General features: G+C 48.0%; 1 protein-coding gene across 1 annotated transcript in view; it reads right to left on the reverse strand.

The window, feature by feature from the left end:
* Positions 1 to 5,813: 5,813 nt before the first annotated feature.
* MX2 (MX dynamin like GTPase 2) overlaps positions 5,814 to 22,079 on the reverse strand; it is a 34,240-nt gene continuing 17,974 nt past the window's right edge. The window contains exons 8-15 of the mRNA XM_072740033.1: positions 19,074 to 19,272; positions 15,833 to 15,911; positions 11,550 to 11,672; positions 11,126 to 11,267; positions 10,099 to 10,257; positions 9,571 to 9,647; positions 8,063 to 8,317; positions 5,814 to 6,867 (exon numbers count right to left, since the gene is read on the reverse strand). Of these exons, the coding sequence (XP_072596134.1) occupies positions 6,637 to 6,867; positions 8,063 to 8,317; positions 9,571 to 9,647; positions 10,099 to 10,257; positions 11,126 to 11,267; positions 11,550 to 11,672; positions 15,833 to 15,911; positions 19,074 to 19,272 (1,265 nt within the window). The 3' untranslated portion in view covers positions 5,814 to 6,636. The remainder of the gene's footprint in view (positions 6,868 to 8,062; positions 8,318 to 9,570; positions 9,648 to 10,098; positions 10,258 to 11,125; positions 11,268 to 11,549; positions 11,673 to 15,832; positions 15,912 to 19,073; positions 19,273 to 22,079) is intronic.

A 22,079-nucleotide genomic window follows, 5' to 3' on the forward strand; every position in this document is an offset into this window, starting at 1 on the left:
TCCAGTGTTCCTCCATTGAGAATGATATTTACTGTGGGTTTTTAATAGATGGCTTTTAAGATGCCAAGGAATGTTCCTTCTATCCTTACACTCTGAAGAGTTTTGATCAGGAATGGATGCTGTATTTTGTCAAATTATTTCTCTGCATCTATTGAGAGGATCATATGGTTCTTGTTTTTTCTCTTTTTGATATGATCTATCACATTGATTGTTTAATGAGGATTGAACCAGCCTTGCATCCTGGGGATAAATCCCACTTGGTCATGGTGAATAATCTTCTTAATGTAGTGTTGTATCCTATTGGCTAGTATCTTCTTGAGAATTTTTGCATCTGTATTCATCAGGGATATTGGTCTCTACTTCTTTTTGGTGGGGTCTTTGTCTGGTTTTGGAATTAAGGAGATGGTAGCATCATAAAACAAGTTTGGAAGTATTCCATCCCTTTCTATCTTTTGGAATAGCTTTAGTAGAATAGGTATTGTTTCTTCTTTAAACTTGTGATAGAATTCCCCTGGGAAGCCATCTGGCCCTGGACTTCTGTGTCTTGGGAGGCTTTTGATGACTGCTTCAATTTCCTCCCTGGTTATTCGCCTGTTCAGGTTTTCTATTTCTTCCTGTTCCAGTTTTGGTAGTTTGTGGTTTTCCAGAAATGCATCCATTTCTTCTGGATTGCCTAATTTATTGGTGTATAGCTGCTCATAATATGTTTTTAAAATCATTTGTATTTCCTTGGTATTGGTTGTGATCTCTCCTTTTTCATTCATGATTTTGTTAATTTGAGTCTTTTCTCATTTCTTTTTAATAAGGCTGGCTAATGGCTTATCTGTCTTATTAATTCTTTCAAAGAACCAATTTCTGGTTTTGTTGATCTGTTCCACAGTTCTTCTGGTCTCTATTTCATTGAGTTATGCTCGAATGTTTATTAACTCTCTTCTTCTGCTTGGTGTAGGTTTTATTTACTGGTTTTTCTCCAGTTCCTTTAGGTGCGAGGTTAGATTGTATATTTGAGTTTTTCTAATTTTTTGAGGGATGCTTGTTTGTGATGTATTTACCTCTCAGGACTGCTTTTGCTGTATCCCAAAGACTTTGAATGGTTGTATCTTCATTTTCATTAGTTTCCATGAATATTTTTAATTCTTCTCTAATTTCCTGGTTGACCCATTCATCTTTTAGCAGGATGCTCTTTAACCTCCACGTGTTTGAGTTTCTCCCAAATTTCTTCTTGTGATTTAGTTCTCGTTTCAAAGCATTATGGTCTGAAAATATGCAGGGGACAATCCCAGTCTTTTTTAAAAAGATTTTATTTATTTATTCATGAAAGATACACAAAGAGAGAGAGAGAGAGAGAGAGAGAAGCAGAGACACCGGCAGAGGGAGAAGCAGGCTCCACGCAGGGTACCCGATGTGGGACTCGATCCCGGGACTCCAGGATCACACCCTGAGTCAAAGGCAGGCGCTCAACCACTGAGCCACCCAGGCGTCCCGACAATCCCAATCTTTTGAGATCAGTTAAGACCTGATTTGTGATCCAGTATGTGGTCTATTCTGGAGAAAGTTCCATGTGCACTTGAGAAAAATGTGTATTCAGTTGCTTTTGGATGTAAAGTTCTGTAAATATCTGTGAAATCCATCTGGTCCAGTGTATCATTTAAAGCTCTTGTTTCTTTGGAGATGGTGTGCTTAGAAAATCTGTCATTTGCAGAAAGCACCATGTTGAAGTCTCCCAGTATTTGTGTATTATTATCTAAGTATGTCTTTACTTTGGTTATTAACTGATTGATATACATGGCAGGTCCCACATTAGGGGCATAAATATTCATGATTGTTAGGTCCCCTTGTTGGATAGATCCTTTAAGTATGATATAGTGTCCCTCTTCATCTCTTACTACAGTCTTTGGGATAAACTTTAATTTATCTGATATGAGGATTGCTACCCCTGCTTTCTTTTGAGGACCATTTGAATGGTAAATGGTTCTCCAACCTTTCATTTTCAGGCCGTAGGTGTCCTTAGGTCTAAATGAGTCTCTTGTAGACAGCAAATAGATGGGTCTTGCTTTTTTATCCAGTCTGAAATCCTGCATCTTTTGATGGGATCATTAAACCCATTCACCTTCAGAGTTACTATTGAAAGATATGAATTTAGTGTCACCATAATACATAATACCTATTCAGTCCCTGTTTTTGTGGATTGTTTCTTTGGACTTCCTCTTTCTTTTACAGAGTCCCCCTTAATATTTCTTTCAGAGCTGGTTTGGTGGTCACATATTTTTTCAGTTTCTGCCTATCTTGGAAGCTCTTTGTCTTTCCTTCTATTCTGAATGAGAGCCTTGCTGGATAGGGTATTCTTCGCTGTATGTTCTTCTCATTTAGGACCCTGAATATAACCTGCCAGGTCTCTGTGGTGAGGTCTGCTGTTAATCTAATTCTTCTCTCCATATAAGTTAGGGATCTCTTGTCTCTTGCTGCTTTAAGGATTTTCTCTTTATCTTTGGAATTTGCAAGTTTCACTATTAAATGTCGAGGTGTTGAACAGTTTTTATTGATTTTAGGGGGGGATCTCTCTATCTCCTCGATCTGAATGCCTGTTTCCCTCCCCAAGTTAGGGAAATTCTCAGCTATGATTTGTTCAAATACACTTTCTGGTCCTCTGTTCCTTTTGGCACCCTCTGAAACTCCAGTTATACATAGATTTTTCCTTCTGAGGTTGTCATTTATTTCCCTTAGCCGTTCTTTTCCTCAGCTTCCTTCCTTGCCATCAACTTGTCTTCTATGTTGCTCACTCTTTCTTCCACTTCATTAACCCTGGTCGTTAGGACCTCCAGTTTGGATTGCATCTCATTTAATTGATTTTTAATTTCAGCCTGATTAGATCTAAATTCTGCAGTCATGAAGTCTCTTGATTCCTTTATGCTTTTTTCCAGAGCTACTAGTAGGTTTTTTTTTTTTTTTTTTTTTTTTTTTTTTTTTTTTTTTTACTAGTAGGTTTATAATTGTGCTTCTGAATTGGCTTTCTGACATCGAATTGTAATCCAAATTCTGTAACTCTGTGGCAGAGAGTACTGTTTCTGATTTTTTCTTTTGTGGTGAGTTCTTCTTTCTAGTCATTTTTCTCAGTGCAGAGTGGCTGTATGAGCCGGCTGAGTCAAGAATATCAACCACGACCTAAGTAAATTTCACCCTGGATGATACTGATTAGGTCAGAGAGCAGAAATTGAAAACAAAGATCAGACCAAAATAAAAGGACCACTAAAGTGAAAAGCAAATTTTAAAACAAAGTAGTAAAAAATAAAAGGCCAAGACTTCCAAAGAAGAAGGAAAAAAGAAGAAAGAAAAGAAAGAAAGAAGAAAGAAAGAAAGAAAGAAAGAAAGAAAGAAAGAAAGAAAGAAAAGAAAGAAGAAAAAAAGAGAAGAAAAAAAGGCGGGGGGACTGGGAGATGGTGGTGATGATGAACTTTTAGTGGAGAGAGAATGTAGTCTACCTGAGGGGTTCTAGAGGGTGATCCTCTTGGTTCTGAATATATTAATATCTGTATGTTAGAAGATGCTAAAAAAAAAAGATGCTCAGTCCCAAATTTATATAAATCAGAAATACTTGTAGAAGACCCCACGATTGACCACCAAACATAAATGAGATAAAAGAGGGGGGCAGAATGGGAATGAAGAGAGAATAGAATCTAACAGAATGAACCAGCACGGCATACCACTTGGTTCTGGGTGCATGCTGGTCATGCTTTAGAAGGTATGAACGTCCACCGTTGTAGAACAAAATGACTCAGAGAAAACAAAAAACACAAAACAAAAAATCATATCTTGTATATCTCCCCAAACTGAGTATGTTGAAGGGAATCTAGAAGTGGAAAATATACCTAAGACCTGTAACTGTAGAAATATGAAAGTCAAAAAGGAAGAAACTTAAAAATGAAGAGGTGGTAAAATATTGTATTTAAGTTGGGAAAAGAGAAAAAAAATTGGAAATTTAGTCTGATATAAAAAGGAGTTGTACTGGAAAAAGGAAAAAAAAATAGGAGGGGTGCCCTCTGGTTCTATGCACTGTAAGTCCCTCGACTTCCCTGGAGCTTTCCAGCGCTGCTCCCCCGAGAACTTGCTCTTCCCCTGTCCTTCCAGCTGGTCTCTGGGGGGAGGGGGTCCTGTGCTGACTCCCAGGTGTGTGCACCTGGGGGAGCTGCCCCCACCCCCCCGCCGGGTGCCGGGCTCAGTGGGAGCTGTTGACCCCAGGAGGCCTCTGTCCCCTGGCAGCCCCGCCCCTCCCAGGCACAGGGTGACACCAGGAGGGACAACAGCACTGGCCGCGGCCAGGTCCCCAGGCCTGGAGCCAGGTCCCCAGGCCTGGAGCCAGCTCCCCCAGTAACCACCCGCAGCTCCCAGTCTGCACTGGCCTGGATGCTCCGGGGCGGGGGCGCTGACCTGCACAGCTTGGGGGCACCTGGCGGCAGGAGCGTCCTCGCTGTCCTGTGCCCTCCCCGCCTCTGCCCGTCCTGGGGGGACCGCAGGATGGGGGGCCGTGTCTCCGGCGGTGTCTGGGATCTGGGGCCTGTGCTCCTGGACTCGCGCTCCAGAAGGCAGCAGGTGCAGCTCCCTCCCCCAGAGCCCCCCTGACCCACCGGCTTCTCCCCAAGGCCCCGTGGGGTGCGCGCTCCAGCCCTTTCCCGAGATCAGCCGCGGTGTGGGTGCGCTCTCCCCCGCGCGCCCCTCCTCTCCTAGTGACCCCGGGAGCCTGGGGGCTCCACTGCCACCTCCCTGCGATCCTGCCCGAGTTCCCTGCTGAGCGCCTTTCCCTCAGGAAGAATCCGGGTGGATTGTTAAAGTTCCTGCTTCCCCGGGGCGGGTCTCTCCGTCCCAGGAGGCTCCCAAAGGCCCTCTTAGCCCGGCTTCTCCCAGGGGCCCCTCTCCCACTGGATTTTTCCCCCCCACTTTCCTACCTTGTATGAAGCGCAAACCCTTCTCTCTGTAGCGTTCCGGATGTCCTCTCTTTAAATCTCAGGTCAAATTCATAGGTTTTCAGGATGGTTTGAGAGTAGCCTAGGTAAGCTGGGGTGAGGGGGGCAGGTGACTTGGGGACCCTACTCCCCTGCCATCTTCTCCAACCCCAGATAGCAAGATTTAATATCATTCAGTTGCAAATCTTACCCAAAGTGACCTCCAGAGTCAATACAATCCCTATCAAAATCCCCATGACATCTTTTGTAGAGAGAGAAAAACCCACTCGAGGGTTCACGTGGACTCTCAAGCTACCCTGAAACAGGCAAAACGATCTTGAAAAAGGGGAACAAAGCTAAGGACTCGTACGCCCTGAGTCCGAAACATAGTACAAAGCTACCGTTATCAAAACGGTGTGGTTCTGGCCTAAAGACAGACCCAGGGCAGTGGGCTAGAATGGAGAGCCCAGAAATAAACCCCCATATATATGGCCAAATGATCTTTGACGGGGGTGCCAAGGCCAATGGGGGAAGGACAGTCTCTTCAACAAAAGGTGCTGGGAAAGCCAGACATGCATGTGCAAAGGGATGAAGTTGGACTTGTCTAACACCATACGACCCCTGCCTCCCCAAGTATCAAAGGACGAGGTGTTAGAGCTGGCTGCAAGGGCGTTTGAGGTGAGGGCTGCTCTGTGGACCTAGGAAGTACGGAAGAAAGACGCGTTTGATGGAGAGGGAAAAATTGCTGGCATTTTGGAACACCTGCTTTGTTACAGGTGTTTTGCAGAAATGGTTCCACTTACCCCTCCTAAAATTCCTCTGAACTAGGTACTGCTTAGCATGACAAAGCACATCCTCCAATCTCGAGATGGCCACTGGTGTGAAGCTCATCATTTTATTTGTTTTTTTTTTTAAGCATTTTATTTATTTGAGAGAGAGAGAGAGAGAGAGAGAGCACAAGTAGGGGGAGCAGCAGACAGAAGGAGAAGCAGACTCCCCACTGAGCAGGGAGCTTGATGCAGGACTCGATCCCAGGACCCCAGGATCATGACCTGAGCCAAAGACAGATGCTTCACCAACTGCAGCCAGGTGCCCATTAAAAAAAAATGTTCTTCCTTATTAAACGTCTCTTCAAGACTTAACATAGCAATGGGAGCTCCCCGCAGCCAGGGGAACGGTACACATTAAAACCGGTATCACTCAGGCTCATTTCTCCTGGGGGCTGGAAACATGATGACGGTCAACAGTGGGAAGCAGGTGACGCTGCCTCAAACCACCAAAGTCTGGATTTAAGCCATAGCGCCCGTCTCCATCATTCATTTGTTCAGCGAGACACCATTTATGAAGGGGCTCCTGTGTACCAGGTGCCATGCAAGATCCTGGAAATGCCAAAGAACAGTAGGATCCTGACTCCCCACCCCTCTGGGGTCCTACGATCTAACAAAGAACGAGAGCAGTATTTGAGAAGGCTAAATGACTGGAGAGCCACCTCTTTGGGGAGGTCGGAGGTGACAGCCCCAGGTGAGTGGGGACTTCAGATACAAACTCTGGTGCTGAGCACAGTACAATGAAAATGGACACTGGCGAGAGCAGGAAAGCCTGGTTCCACATGAAAAGCCACTTCTTGTCCCCCTCACAGGGAAGGCACATAAGAACTCCCCCCCCCAAGCATTGCTGCCCCTCCATGGACCTGCCCCCTTTAACTGAAGAACATGTAGAGTGTGCGCCGTGCCTGAGCCAGCCGGTAAATTTTCTCCTTGAGGAATGTCCTCTTGGCAGAGGTGCCGCTGTGCTCCTGAAGCAGCCAGGAGTACTGCTCTCTCTCCTGTAGAATCTGCATCATGGCTTTCTGCAAGCAACTGCCGTTCTCTTGGAGCACAAAATACTGAATTATGAATGGGATCTGGTTGGCGAGACGTTTGCTGGTTTCCTGGAAGAAAGGGTGGGAAGGGTTAGCTGGTGGGGTCTTGGTCTGTGTCCGCAGGGAGGCCTTGGGATTCTTGGATGCCTGGGTAATTGCTTCGATAGGTCCTGGTGGTCCCGTGCACCCCACTCCAGGGGTCAGCGTCAAACCACAGGAAGGTTCTATCTGGGCAGCCGTAGATCTACCACCGGGTATCCTCTCGGGCCCTCAGGAACCCACCTGGCAGGCTAGCAAATGCACAGCACACTTCTGAACATCCCAGCCTTCCTGGGAGCCCTGCCCGTCTCCCCCCTCCACCTCCACTCCACCTCCCCAGGGAGACCTCCAGGCCCTGCGAGCCCCTAGCCCCTTCTGGGAGCCGATCGGGACCGACTTTAGTGCCCACCTCCTTCCCTGTCTGCATAAGTAGGTCCGGTTTGCCTGGCAGCTGGACCTCACATTGGGGTAACTATGTTCTATTCTGATTAAGAGAAGGCTTCAGGATGGGCGCCCGGGGGGCTCAGTTGGGTCAGTGTCTGACTATTGATTTTGGCTCAGGTCATGACCTCAGGGTGGTGAGATCGAGCTCCACATGGAGCTCCACGCTCAGCGAGGAGTCTGCTTCTCTCTCTTTCTCTCTCTGAAACAAATACATGAATCTTAAAAGAAAAGAAAGAAAGGTCGGGAGTTGGGCTCCTTTGCAGGCTAAAAGCTATCTTCCTTCCCATGCAGCCCACATTTCTGTCTGTGGACAGAGGTTTGGAAACCCTGGAGGCGAGCAGGTCCCGGGATCCAGGGAAAGGAAGTTTCGTTCCTGTTTCGTGGAGCTGGCGAGTCTGAGGCCCCGGGTGCCTTCTGGACAGCAAGGAAAGCTATGTCACAACTAGCAAAGCCAGTGCTTCTTGTATCTGGCTGCGTTCCGCTCATAGCAATTTCGTAATTTGTGCATAAGATAAAATAAAAAGATCTCTGTGGTTGGAATTCGTGTTGAGTGCGTGCTTTGCCACATACAAAACGTGACCCCCAGATTCCCAAATGAATGAAAAGTTCCCAGACAAGGTTCCTGTAAAACTCTAAAAGAGACCATGTGTGAGCACCTGTCAACGCAGAAGGGGCTTCATAGCCGGTGGCAGCCCTTCCCTCCCTCGCCCAGTGAGACAGCTGTCAATCGGGACGCCCGGTCCATGGGGCAAATGCCCAGGCCACTGACCTACACGCTTACCAAGAAATACGCATTCAGGTGCACCCCGATCTCAGAGTTGGATGACACCGAAGGCAGATCTTTCGAGAAAGGAAATTTCAACTGAAGATCCTGCGCAGGCTTTCCCACTGGGTTGAAAACCTCCTCCCGGACCTTCTTCAGAACCACGCTGTAAATCTGGTCTTGGCAGTAAACCAGCTGCTCCATTCTGAACTGAAGTCGGATCAGATTTTCTGCGGTTTCTGCCTGCCTCGTTTTTATGTCTTCAATCTTGTTCTGATTGGATAAGAAAGAGAAGACGTGTTACTTCTTTTCTCCCTCTGGTTGGTTTTTTTTTTTTTTTTTAAGATTTTATTTATTTATTCATGAGAGACACAGAGAGAGGGGCAGAGACCCAGGCAGAGGGAGAAGCAGGCTCCATGCAGGGAGCCCGATGTGGGACTCGATCCCGGGTCTCCAGGATCATGCCCTGGGCTGAAGGCAGGCGCTAAATCGCTGAGCCACCCAGGGATACCTTCCCTCTGGTTGTTTTAAACCTCGGAGGACGCACTATCATGTTGAGACAGAACTGAATATAATTTAAGGTCACCGAAGGCCTGCGATGTTATATGGTGACTTTGAGGGGGCCCCGGCACCCCGCGCTGGTGTCCTCAGTCGTCCTGCGACTCGATTGACATCTGTGCTTTCCAGAAACCCCGTGACTCCCGCGTCACCCCCACAGTCAGAGGCATTCTGGGAAAGGAAGGGATGACGTGGTGGAGAAGAGACCCTTCTTGCAGTCAGGAGCATTGTGGGGATCGCCCAGGAGCTAGTTGCTGAGGCCCGGGAAGAGTGGGCTGCTGGCCTGGAGAAACGGTGGTCCAGGACCAGGCCTGTCACCCATCCCTCGGTGGGGCACCCAAGGGCTCAGATGCAGCCCCTGGGAGAGGCAGAGAAGTCAGAAGTCAGACTGAGTTTTCGCCAACTGGCCAAAGATGTATAAAAGGACACATTCAAGCTATAATCGGAAAATGGGAGAAATTCTTTTTCCTGCTCACCTGGGCTGTGGAGTGAGATTCAGACTCACCTTGGGCAGAAGAGGGTCTTTATCTAGAGCTCAGGGGGGAAGCTGGACGCCCCTGGCTTCCCATTACTGAGAGGGGAATCTGAGTTATTTAAGTGGAAACCCACCCAGCTGTGGCAATATTGTTAAGTCCAGCTTATAAAGATTTAGGAGTAGGACTAGTGGACAATTCTGTCCTTTGTAGTAGAAAGAGAGGCAAAGAACCGGTCAGTCCCCGGGTACAGTCGGATGCTCAGAGCACGACCCCGAGCCTACATCCTGCTGTACTGCAGCGGGTCCTGCGGAAACACAGCTCAGCCGTGTGCTTTGTTCGGCTCTCCCAGGGAGAGCGGGCGAAGCCTGCAGCCACAACCTCGGCCTCGCGTTTCTTAACGGCGGCGGTCAGTATCCCACTTCTTTCAAAGGCCAGACCCGGATAAAACAGCCAGCAGTATGGGGGACGAGCGCGAAAACCGTGGGTGCTTACCTGGGTTGTTTGACTGAGGTTGGAAAATTCGCTAAAATGTTTCTTGGCTGTGTCGGTGAAAGCTTGCCAGACGATTTCTGACCAGAGGAAGAACAAAGCATCAGTAGGCTGCAGGCAGGAATAAAATGGGCTAGAGACGCAGGGAGGGTAAGTCATGGTACGTGGACCCCATTCCAACACTGAGCTCCCCAGATCTACAGACCGAGAGAGGAGGAGGGGACGGTACATTGTCCCAGGGAGACCCAAAATCCACCACCACCCACCCCGACCAGGTCCTGGCAATTTCCTGATCTTTCCTGGAGTGTGTGTTCTCTCCAGGTCTAGCATCTGACTATACCTCACATGGCTGCCTAGAGGGCGAGGAATAACTCGACTACGCTCCTGTGCACTCTTGTCTTCCCCCCAAAATGGACAAAGAAGATCTTCATGGTCTGTTTGATCATTGCATCCTGATCCTCCCTCCAAGGCCTTGAGCCCTACAGAAGGTACTGGGCTGACACGTGAAGGGCACGCATGAGCGCTCCTCACCGATAGTCTTCTGGAGCATGGTGAGCGCGGGCTCCACCAGCTGTTCGATGTATTGGTGCACTATGGTCTCAAATGTCTTGTAGTTGACAAATCCAAGAAGTTCTTTGCCGCGATACTGCTTTTCGTATACTGAGACTTCTTCAGAAACGATATTTTTAACTGCAACGTAAAACAAACCACCAAGGTGAATTCCTTTTTTTTTTTTTTTTTACCAAAGTGAATTCCAATAACTCCACAGACATTTCAAAAACAGAAACTTTTTTTTTTTTTTAAATTTGAGTCTTGCTTACCCACTAAACCCTAAGGCAATATTTCTAGGTGGAGTTTTGTTTTGTTTTTTTCATAATGAAAAAAAAAGGTAAGGTCTGATAATGCTAGTTTAAGAAACAAAATTGTTATCCTATGAAAACGGGTTGCAGTTGAGGGTCATCACACTGAGAGATGAGTTTCGAGTTTGTAACTGGTGGGAAGCACCGGATGAGTTCAATGAAAAGAGAAATTTAAATATTACGATGGCTCCTGCAGAGCTCCCAAGGACACGTCCAGGCTACAGTTGGAGCCTGAGTTCATGGATGTGAACAGTGTCTTTATCAGGTGCCTAAGCAAGGATACAACACACACACACACACACACACACACACACACACACACACACACCCTCCAGGCATCCAGGCTGTAGCAGATGCAACTTCACTAGGCAAGGCAAGGAGATCTTCTCAAACCACAGAGCTCTTCGGTCTTGCATCAGGGGTGAAGACAGACAGAGGAAGGCAGATGGCGTGAGTGGAACTGTCTAGCCTCAAAACAAGGAGGCAAGAAGGGGGTTGCAGGTGGTGGACTTGTCTTTTGATGAGGGCAAGGCTGGGAAGCAGTTCTCGGTTGCTGAGGGGCCCACGGTGTCCCGCGTGGGTGGGCACACTCAGCTGTTTGCACACCTCCTATGTGCCAGAAGTGGCCTCTGGTCTTGGTAAACGTGACACCGTGTTTCGGGGAGACATTTGTGGGGGAGCCTTGTCCCAGGACGTACCTTTTTGGGTATTGGCCGCGAGCACGAGCACCCAGTGTTCAAACTCCTCCCGGATTTTGTTGTATAAGCGAGTCTCATTCTCCTTTACGACTTCTTCTCCCTCTATTAGCTTTTCAATGTCCTGATTAAACAACTTGATTTTCTGAAAATGAGATAAAGTCATCAACCTGTGCTGGAATCGCATTAAAGAGCTGGGACCTGCCTGGGGCAGCAGCCTGTGGAGTTGGGGGGGGGCGGTGTGCTACAAGAATGTCCGGTCAGCCACCCAGCCACCCAGCCACCCCATCATCCAGGCAGGACAAGTGGAGGGCAGCTCCCTGCAAAAGAGGGCTCCCGGCGCGCCACAGGCAGGGACCCACAGAGGGCCATCTCCAGAGGTGCGGGGCCACCAAGGGGATCACGAGGGGTCCCCGGACATCCTCACCTCGATCAAAAAGAACATTTTATCGGCTTCATTGCTGGGGATGCTGTCTCCACACTGGTGCAGCTCGTCTGTCGCCCTCTGGTGGCTCTCCCTTATTTGCTTTTCTAACAGCGGGAGTGATTTCTGAAATAATGAGAGCAAACACTGAAACTCTGCAGCTTGATCAAATGGCCCACAGGTTTCTTAGGGACATGGGTAGCATCCCATGGGGAAGGATTCACGGGGATCCCGAGTTTCTATTATCGTGTGAAGCTTGTTGAGACGGGCTCCTGTTAAAGAGCCCGAGGATGGCTTTGCACGCAACGGGTGTGCACTTTGGCTTGAGCCATCCAGTGTCGGCCTCTGTTGGCCACTGGAGTGGGGAGGACTCGGGGCGGGGCAGGTTTTGGGTTGGCGGGGTGCCCTGTATTTAGAGACCAAGCAGGGGCGCCTGGGTGGTGCAGTCGGTCTTGCCTCTGACTCTTGGTTTGGGCTCAGGTCGTGATCTCAGGGCTCTGTGCTCAGTGGAGCGTCTGCCTGGGGTTCTCTGTCCCCTCCCCACCTGGTGCCCTCTCTCTACAATAAATGAATAAAATCTTAAAAAAAATTTTGGGGGGATGCCTGGGTGGCTCAGTGGTTGAGCCTTTGGCTCAGGGCATGATCCTGGGGTCCTGGGATCGAGTCCCACGTTGGACTTCCTGCATGGAGCCTGCTTCTCCCTCTGCCTGTGTCTCTGTGTCTCTCATGAATAAATAAATAAAATCTTAAAAAAAAAGTTTAAAAAGTTTTTGGGGAACAAGTACACTTGAATATAATGCAAGCTTTCCTTGGTAAAATGTTCTTTTGGTGATAATTTGAGTATAAACTGATAAACATTAAAAAATAAAATAAAATAAAAAAACTGATAAACAGGGGCACCTCAGTGGCTCAGCGGTTGAGTGTCTGCCTTCAGCTCAGGGCGTGACCCCGGGGTCCTGGGATCCAGTCGCACATTGGGCTCCCCACAGGGAGCCTGCTTCTCCCTCTGCCTGTGTCTCTGCCTCTCTCTGTGTCTCTCATGAATAAATAAATAAAATCTTAAAAAAAATAAACTGATACACGATGCTATGGTAGAGGATATGTCATGGATGTGGTGCCAGGCTGGCTATTGTCCTTGATGGGGGACAGAGGACTAGCTGAGGACAAGGCACATCGACAAGTCCTTGAAACAGGCAGAGGGACCTTACTCTACGGACTCAGCTGCCTGGATGTTCATACCTCGCTAAGGGCAGAAGGCAACCTCAGCCCGACTGCCAGGAGCCTGTAGATCTACTTTAACATGTAAAAATTCCTTTAGAGGGATCCCTGGGTGGCGCAGCGGTTTGGCGCCTGCCTTTGGCCCAGGGCGCGATCCTGGAGACCCGGGATCGAATCCCACGTCGGGCTCACGGTGCATGGAGCCTGCTTCTCCCTCTGCCTGTGTCTCTGCCTCTCTCTCTTTCTCTCTCTGTGACTATCATAAATAAATAAAAATTTTTAAAAAATTAAAAAAAAATTCCTTTAGAAATGTCCTTTATCTCTAAACCCCGAAGATACGTGTTGACGATCATCCCCAAGCACACGGCCCACCGATACACATCTGAAGGGTCTCATGCCTCGGATTTATTAGAGGGTAATAAGTGACCTTTGCCCAACAATAGCTGCCCCTCAGGGTCCTGGAAATCTTGCTTCCAAGCTTCGTTCGAGGACGCCATCCTGAAACCCCTCCCGACTCCCAGGTGTGTAACCAGCCTCCCCTCACAGGCCTGCCTGAGGCAGCCGCTCTTCTGGCCCACGGGCTTCCATAAAACCCCCATTCTGCACCAAAGATGCGTCCAGAATTCTTTCTTGGTTGTCGGCTCCAGGCCTCACCTCATCCAACCTCACCTAATTCCAAAACATCATCAGTCCTAACAAATCAATGATGCCAATGCTAAGGAAGAGGAGGAGGAGGAAGGGCAGAGAGGTCCTTGGGCCAAGCAGTATCCTGCACCCTCCACATCTCAGCTAAGCCCCGCACTGCAGGACGGAGCACGTGGCTTTAGTGCCTCTTTGTTTTACAAGAGAGGAGCCTGAGGCTTGGAGAGGTTTAGTGCCTGATGCTGTCACCGACGGAGTGAGTGGTGGCGTTCGCTCCGATGCACACCCTGCCCACAGCCCATGCAGGTGACACAGGCCTTGGTGACCAGCGACCCCAGCTTCCACTTCGGTGAATGAGGTCACTGCAGCCAGCTGGGCAGGAGGAGGAGTGCCTTGGGGTTTTTTATTTTGTTTTGTTTTTCTTAAAGCCTGCAAGAAACTTTAGTTTTTTACATTTTTAAAAATTTAAACTCAATTTGCCAACATATAGTATAACACCCAGTGCTCATCCCATCAAGTGCCTTGGGGTTTAGGGGCAGTTTGTGGATTAGCATTCCAAGGCCGGGTAAAATGCTGATGAAGATGGATGACACCAGGAGGTAATAAGGTCTCACGGGTGCTTTTGTCTGTTTGTTTTCAGGCAGTTTGAACCTACAGTTTCAGATTTAACATTTAACCTTTAACATGTTAAATGTTTCCCTGATATTTCAAATGATCATTATTGTAATGGTCTAGTTATGGATTTTAAAAGTTCACTTTAAAAATATTACAGATGTAAAATTAAAGTTTTACTGTAAAATATTTAAATGCTGATAAATATATTGCCAAAAATAGTTATCAAAATGCAGTGTCTTGAAATCTCACAGAGGAAGGCATAGACATGGCCAACAGGCACATGAGAAAATGCTCCGCATCACTTGCCATCAGGGAAATACAAATCAAAACCACAATGAGATCCCACCTCACACCAGTGAGAATGGGGAAAATTAACAAGGCAGGAAACCACAAATGTTGGAGAGGATGTGGAGAAAGGGGAACCCTCCTGCACTGTTGGTGGGAATGTGAACTGGGGCAGCCACTCTGGAAAACTGTGTGGAGGTTCCTCAAAGAGTTAAAAATAGACCTGCCCTACGACCCAGCAATTGCACTGCTGGGGTTTACCCCAAAGATTCAGATGCAGTGAAATGCTGGGACACCTGCACCCCAACGTTTATAGCAGCAATGGCCACAATAGCCAAACTGTGGAAGGAGCCTCGGTGTCCATCGAAAGATGATGGATAAAGAAGATGTGGTCTATGTATACAATGGAATATTCCTCAGCCATTAGAAATGACAAATACCCACCATTTGCTTCAACGTGGATGGAACTGGAGGGTATTATGCTGAGTGAAGTAAGTCAATCGGTGAAGGACAAACATTATGTGATCTCATTCATTTGGGGAATATAAAAAATAGTGAAAGGGAATGGGGGGGGGGAGGAGAGAAAATGAGTGGGAAATATCAGGAAGGGAGACAGAACATGAGAGACTCCTAACTCTGGGAAACGAACTAGGGGTGGTGGAAAGGGAGGTGAGCAGGGGGTGGGGGGGACTGGGTGACGGGCACTGAGGGGGGCACTTGACGGGATGAGCACTGGGGGTTATGCTATATGTTGGCAAATTGAACACCAATTAAAAAAATATGTAAAACAAAAAGCAAAATGCAGTGTCTTCGTAAAAGCAAAGTTTCTATCAATTAGATGAGGCTGTGTCTTTTGGACAGGGGCATGTCTTTTGAAGCCCTCTTCTGCAAACTAAGAGGGTTCCACTGGAATTGGGGCTCCTCAGAGTATGTTCCCTGGATCACCTGGGAAGTCAGAAATGCAAAATCATTGCCCCCACCCCCACCCCCTAGATTCACTGGTCCAGAAACTTGGATGGGGGCCCAGAAATCTGAATTTAAATAAGCTTTCCAGGTGACTCTTGTGTGCAGTTTGAGAACCACTGGTCCCTTCCAACCAAACATTGTTGGGAGTATGTGTTTCCTGGCTCAGAAGAATTCCTTGCTTTTGTTTGACCTGCTGGTAAAATAACTGGCTCTTTCATTTTCAAGGTCAACAAAGTGTTAACCAATATATTGCAAAAGGATGCCTTTGCTAAGTCGGTGTTCATTCCTCTAACCCTTCTAAACCGGCTTACAGTTTCCCTCCTTCCCTTGCTACTTCTCCAAATGGACTGATTCGGCAATTGGCTTCAACATCACGCAGCGGTTGCTTCCAGGTTTTGGAAGCTCTACTGGGAACCTCTGCCCATGAGTGATTTGGTTTTCAGAACGTGCTGGTCTGGTGGCGTGTGTGGGCAGCTCAGTGGGTGTCTCAGCCATCTCATGATGGAGGGACTTGGCTAGGCTGTCATTTTTACGACTCACGATCCAACCCGCTGACTCACGTTGATGTGCAAGATGAGCTCCTTGGTAAGTCTTTCCGCCAGACAGGGCACCGTGGCCTTTCCTTCCTCCAGGAGAGCTCTGAGACAAGACAGGAGACACAGGCGTTCAGGAAAGATGCTGGTCTTGATACTGTCAGGGAGACCTCGCTGACACAGAGTCGGGAGGCCAGAGCGGGACGATGCCACACGACTGTCCAAGAAGTGTCCCTGCCGGACCCAGCAGAAGACTCAACAGGGGACAAGCATCAACTGCAGACCCCAGCAGGAAAGGGTGTGGTGCACTTCCTCTCCTGCAAGCAATCGACTGCCCTTGCAATTCAGCCAAGGAAAAGCCATCAGCACTATAAACACTTGCGTTTCTCCCGTGGACCGAGTTCAAAACAGCCCGATTTCCTCCATCTTCTCCATAAAATAACATTCCTCTCCTTTGTCTGTTGGACTTGCCTATGGTTTTGCCAGAGTTTGTTCCCCCCCCAATTGCAACTCTCTGTTACTCCCAAATAAATTCGCTTTTGCTGAAAAAAGAATTCACTGTTTTATTTCTAAGGTTCACAACCTATATGCTCATTTTTCCTATTCTGGGCTTTATCAGCTCCCTGCAGTGACACATGCCATCAGAAAAGCCACGTAGTGCATTAGAAATACAAGTGCTAAAAAAAAAAAAAAAAAGAAAGAAAGAAATACAAGTGCTAATGATGGCTTAGCCCAAACCTAAGCAAGCATGGTGCTAGACAGTTACATTTCTTTTCTTTTTTATCATCTCGATAAACTCACAGGGTCAGTCGTCTTTTTACCTACAGGAAAACAAAACAAACTTCACTTCATAGAGGAAAGTGACTTGCCCAAACTAGTATTTTCTTTCTTGTAACAAGTAATTATTTCTGAATAGCCAAATCAATCTTGATGAAGAAGAAAAAAGCTGGAGCCATTATACTTCAAATATATATATTACAAAGCTACCGTAATTAAAACCATATGGTGCTCGCATACAGACATACAGGCCAACAATGGAAGAGGACGGTGAGCCCAGAAATAAACCCTCGCACATGCAGTTAACTGGTCTTTGATGGTGGGAAAACCTCTCTCTTTGCTGTATGATGATGGGATAACCGGACAGCCACGTGCAAAAGAATGTAACTGGATCCATATGTTACACTATTACACAAAAGTGTGACTGAAGGCTTGAATGTAGGAGGTGCCTGGGTGGCTCAGTCAGTTGAGCGTCGTCAGGCTCTTTCTTGATTTCAGCTCAAGCCATGATCTCAGGGTTGTGGGACTGAGCCCTGTGCTGAGCATGGAGCCTGCTTAAGATTCTCTCTCCCTCTCCCTCTGCCCCTCCCCTGCTTGCACTTACACATGTGCTCTAAAAAAAAAAAAAAAAAAAAAAGACTTGAATTTAAGACTGAGATTGTAAAACTTTCAGAAGATCGGTGCCTTGCTGGCCCAGTCAGTTGAGTGTCTGACTCCTAACTTCAGCTCAGATCATGATCTCGGGATTGTGGTATTGAGCCCCACATTGGGCTCCACACTCAGTGGGGAGTCTGCTTATCCCTCTCTCTCTGCCTCTCCCCCCTTCTCATGCTCTCTCTCTCTCTCTCAAATAAAGTCTTGGGGAAAAAAAACTCTTAGAAGAAAACATCAGGGGAAAATCTTCATGATACTGATCTTGGAAATGATTTCATGGATATGGCACCAAAAATACAAGCAACGAAAGCAAAAACAGAGAAGTGGGTTACATCAACTAAAAAGCTTCTCCAGATCAATGGAGACATCCAACAAAGGGAAAAGCAACCTCCAAAATGGGAGAAGGTACATGTGAACTGTATAATTGATAAGGTGCCAGGTTCCAAAATATACAAAGAACTCCCACAATTCAACAATGACAACAACAATAAAACCCTAAAAACCCAATTAAAAATGACTCAATACTTGAACAGAGGTTTCTTCAAAGACACCCAGAAGGTCAACAGGGACACGAAAAAATGCCCAACACCACTCGTCATCTGGAGAATGCAAATCAAAAGCACCACTTCACATCTCTTAGGATGAATGTTATCAAAAAAACCCCCACAAGTGTCAGCAAGGACGTGGAAAAATTTGAACCCTTGTTCACTGCTGACGGGAAGGCAAAAATGGTGGAGCCACTGTGGAAAGCAGTGTAGACACTTCTCAAAAAATTGAAATATGGAACTTCCATATGATCTAGCAATCCCACTTCTGGGTATTTATCCAAAATATCTGAAATCAAGATCTCAAAGAGATATTAGCACCCCGACGTGTGTTACAGCACCATTCACAAGATGTGGAAACCACCTAAGTGTCCACGGGTGGATGAAAGGATAAAGAAAATACACACAAGAAGGACATTCTGACATCTGTTGTCTTGCCTGACAACAGGCAAGAATCTTGAAAATATTACGTGGAGTAAAATACGCCAGTCACAGAAAGGCAAATACTGTCTGACGGCGCTTACGTGATCTGTCTACACTAGCCAAACTCCTAGAACCAGAGAGTGGGATGGTGGTGGCCAGGGGTTGGGGGAGGGGAAATAGGGACATGCTCATCCCCAGGGGCAATATTTCAGTTGTGCAGGATGAATAAGTTCTAGAGGTTGCTGGCCAACATGGTGCCCGTAGCCAACGAGATGCAACTGTGCACTTAAAAAATATGTTGAGAGGTTAAGCGTTCTTGCCACAAGAACATTTTAAAATCAAATTTTAAAAAATGCACATGGTGCTTAGTAAGCAGCGGGCACTGTGCTAAGGGCTTTACAAAGAGTCATGTCCCGAATCCGTGAACAACCGATTTTAAGGGCGCAGGAGGTTCAGGAGCTTGCCCAGGGCCGCCCATACACCAGGAGGTCTGGCTGCAGGGTGTTTACGTACACGAGTCAGCGAGGATGCCACAGGAGCGCTGCTCGCAGGGCTTGTCACGCGAGGGCTGAGTCCCGACACGTGGGAACTCAAGGATTTACATTCGAAGCACGAGCATAAAAGCACGTCGATGCACTTTCTCGTCCAGGACTTTGCTTTCCCAGGGACTTTGGGGGGAGGGGGCTGCTCCGAGTGTGGTCCCTGCCCCAGGAACACTGGGCTCGACTAGGGACCTGACAGAGACACAAATTCTTGGTCCCCGCCCCGGAGTCGAGGTGGACACAGAAATTGCATACGCTTCTCTGTAACTTGGCAGCCACTTGGCCGGTTCGGGACGGCCGTCCTGGGATTGTCCTAAAGAAGCTCACCTGAAATACGGATGTGTTCGGAAGAACATCATTTCCTTCTCGGTTGCCTCGGCCAGACTCAGCTGGTTTGTGATCTCCTCCTGGCCCCGGCACCTCACTATCATGTAGCCCTTCTGGAGACGGTACGTGAGGTTCTGCGCCACGTTCACCACGGTCTTTTCGGTGCCCCTGTCCACTAGATCTGGTTTGGTCAGGACTCCTGTGACGTGAGAAGCCAAAGACAGTGGCAAAGGTCAGTCTGGTCCTCAGATGTGCTTGAACGCTGCCAGGCTCTGGGATCCTTCTTCGGCCAAGACCCGTGGAGCCCTCTGGAGCTCTGAAGGCCCCGTGCCTGAAACCCCATTCGTGCGTTCCACGGCCATCCCTCGGATCTGCGTCTTTATTTGCTCTCCCACTCGCTCAGCCCAGCCATTTCCTCATATAACCTATTGAACAAACGTGTCTGGGTGCCAGACACCTGGGCAGCATGCGACCTCAGAACTTAGTGGCTCCCCCCTATTCCCGGCAGCAGCTCATCCCCTGCTGTACGGGGTGGGGGGTGTCTGTGTCCCCCTCTAGCACGTCCTGTCACAGACTCACTCTGCCCTCTTCGTGTGGGTGGGTGCCTCCTCGGACATCGTCTTCTCTGCCTCCGTCTCCCCCATCTGTCCCCACACCCTCCCACTTAAATTGGATTGAAAGCTTTGAATTCTGAGTATCTATTTCTATTTGTGTTCTGGAGGTGTCAGATTGCCACTACGTTGGTTTTTTTTTTTTTTTTTTTTGGTCTGTTTAGGGTGGAAATCTAATGTCATCTTCTACTATCTTTGTCCTTGTTTTTGATTTGTGGTTAAGTCTGGCCATCTGGTATCCCATTTCCTGAAACCTTCCTGGCACCCAAGCAGTTGAACTTCTCTCTCTCTCTCTCCGTTTTTGCCTTCCTATTACCAAAGGTTGTCATTAAGAGCATACCTTACGTTCATTAAAAGATTTGTGTGCACACAGACCTTCGTGTTCCCAAAGAAGCCGACAGGTCTCTGAACCTGCACCTGCAACCTTCCATCAGTAGAGGAGAGGACCCCTCCTTGGAGCCAGCGGTCACTCAGGAAAGCCTAGATCGCTGAACTATATTCTGAGATAAAGTAGGCAGATAATAAAGAGTGAGGCTTGCAATGAGTTCTCCCCCTCTCTGGAGTCAGGGGGTCTTCTCACCCAATGCCTCAGTTTGAAGCCAAGAACTCAAGCAGGGAACATCTCACGCCTCCATCGACAGCCTCCACACATGAGCATCACCTAGGGTCCCAACTACTGGGCCAGGGAGAAAGGCACTGTCAATAACATTTAGATGCCTTAGTTTTCTTCTTTTTAAACCCTTTCCTGAGTAGATCACATATTCATATTGAATTTTAAAAATGCTTATTAAGCACACTGCTTTAGGTATTGAGAAAGTGGCAGTGAACAAGACTGCAAGTCTCTAATTTCGTGGCTATCCTCTCACTTTCTAGTGGGTAAAAGCCACATAAATTAGTCCAGTAATATACAAGAAACAAAGAGAAAGTATCTGATATTGAGAAGTGCTAGGCAGAGAGTTAAAATCCAGTCATGCGTTGGTCAACGAGCGCAGGCAGCGGGGGCATGGTGCAGTGTTGGGTTGGATGGACAAGGCAAGCTGAGATCTGCAGGAGAGGAAGGAGCCAGCCCTGCGAGGATGCAGACAGAGCACTCCAGGCCCTGGAGATGACAGCTACACGGCAGACCAGTGGGCAAAGCAGAAGCGATGACAACCACGACCAGAGAGGCATAGGGAGCCAGGTCACGGAAGGCTTTGGGTTTATGGTTTATGGATGTGAGGTGGTAACATTAGTGTAGAAGCAGAGGAGGGGCCTGACTTTGTTTACCTATTTAAAAACCAGTGGAGGGTGCACTGTGGGCAAGGTGAGTGCCTGGAGACTGTAGGAAGAGGTGAGAGTCGCCCAGGCAAGAGATGATGGGGGCCTGGTCTAGTGGTGACTATGCAGATGGAGAGCAGTGGACAGACTTGGTATTAGTTTTGGAGACAGAGTCACCAGGACTCCAGCTGAATTAGCCATGGAAGTAGGGGAAGGAGGAGTCACGTGTGAGTCAGATTTGGCTCTAGAACTGGCAGGTGTGGTGCTGTGAGAGGTGGAGAAGCCATGGGAGAGAGATGAATTGAGGTAGCGCGGGGTATCGGGGGTTGCGTTGTGGTCACATAACCCTGGAGACATTTATTAGACATCCAAGTGGAGACATCAAGCCTAGGGAAAGGTAAGGGTCACAAATTTAGATCTGGGAGTTGCCAGCATACAGACGGACTCAAAGCCGTGGCCGGATCAGCTCGCCTAAGGAGCACGTGTGATAGAGGGGAGACCTCAGAAGCAAGTTTTGGGTTTCCGATATTTCGAGGTCAGAGAAATGAAGAGACACCTGGACAAGGCTAAGAATGTGACCTCCAGTGGCCGGTGAAGGAGGAGACGGAGCACGCGTGGTGACCCTGAAGCCAAGAGGCTGCGCGTTCAGGCGAAGGATGGAGAGATGGCAAGAAGGAAGCAGTGGTGAGCCGTGTGACCGTGTCTGAGGTGGAGAAAGATGGGGGACCGAGGAGCGACGGCAGGTTTGTTGGCACGGAGGGCATCGGCGACCTTAACAAATGCCACCTGTGTGCCATGGTGGCCACAGGAGTCCCGCCGGAGTGGGCCGAGTAGACAGTGTGCACTTAGCGGTGGACGGTGGAGGACCCGCCTCGCGGACGGCCTGCGAACATCCTGGCTCACAGTCCTTCCCGGGACTTGGCATCATGTAAACCACCGCCACGGTGGTCGTCACACTTGTTCTGTTTTCACCCCTTGGAAGTACGGTATAGGTAGTCACTCGGCTCTCTTTTTTAAAAATTGTGGCAAAATACACCTAACGCGTGGGGGCAGGAGAATAACTCAACTAATGAGAAGAGGATGCGTCCTCCTTCACTCCACCTTCAGTTATCCTGTTTTTAAACACTGTGTGTCTTTA

Source organism: Vulpes vulpes, chromosome 15 (assembly GCF_048418805.1).
Source record: "Vulpes vulpes isolate BD-2025 chromosome 15, VulVul3, whole genome shotgun sequence".
In the NCBI taxonomy this organism is placed as follows: domain Eukaryota; kingdom Metazoa; phylum Chordata; class Mammalia; order Carnivora; family Canidae; genus Vulpes; species Vulpes vulpes.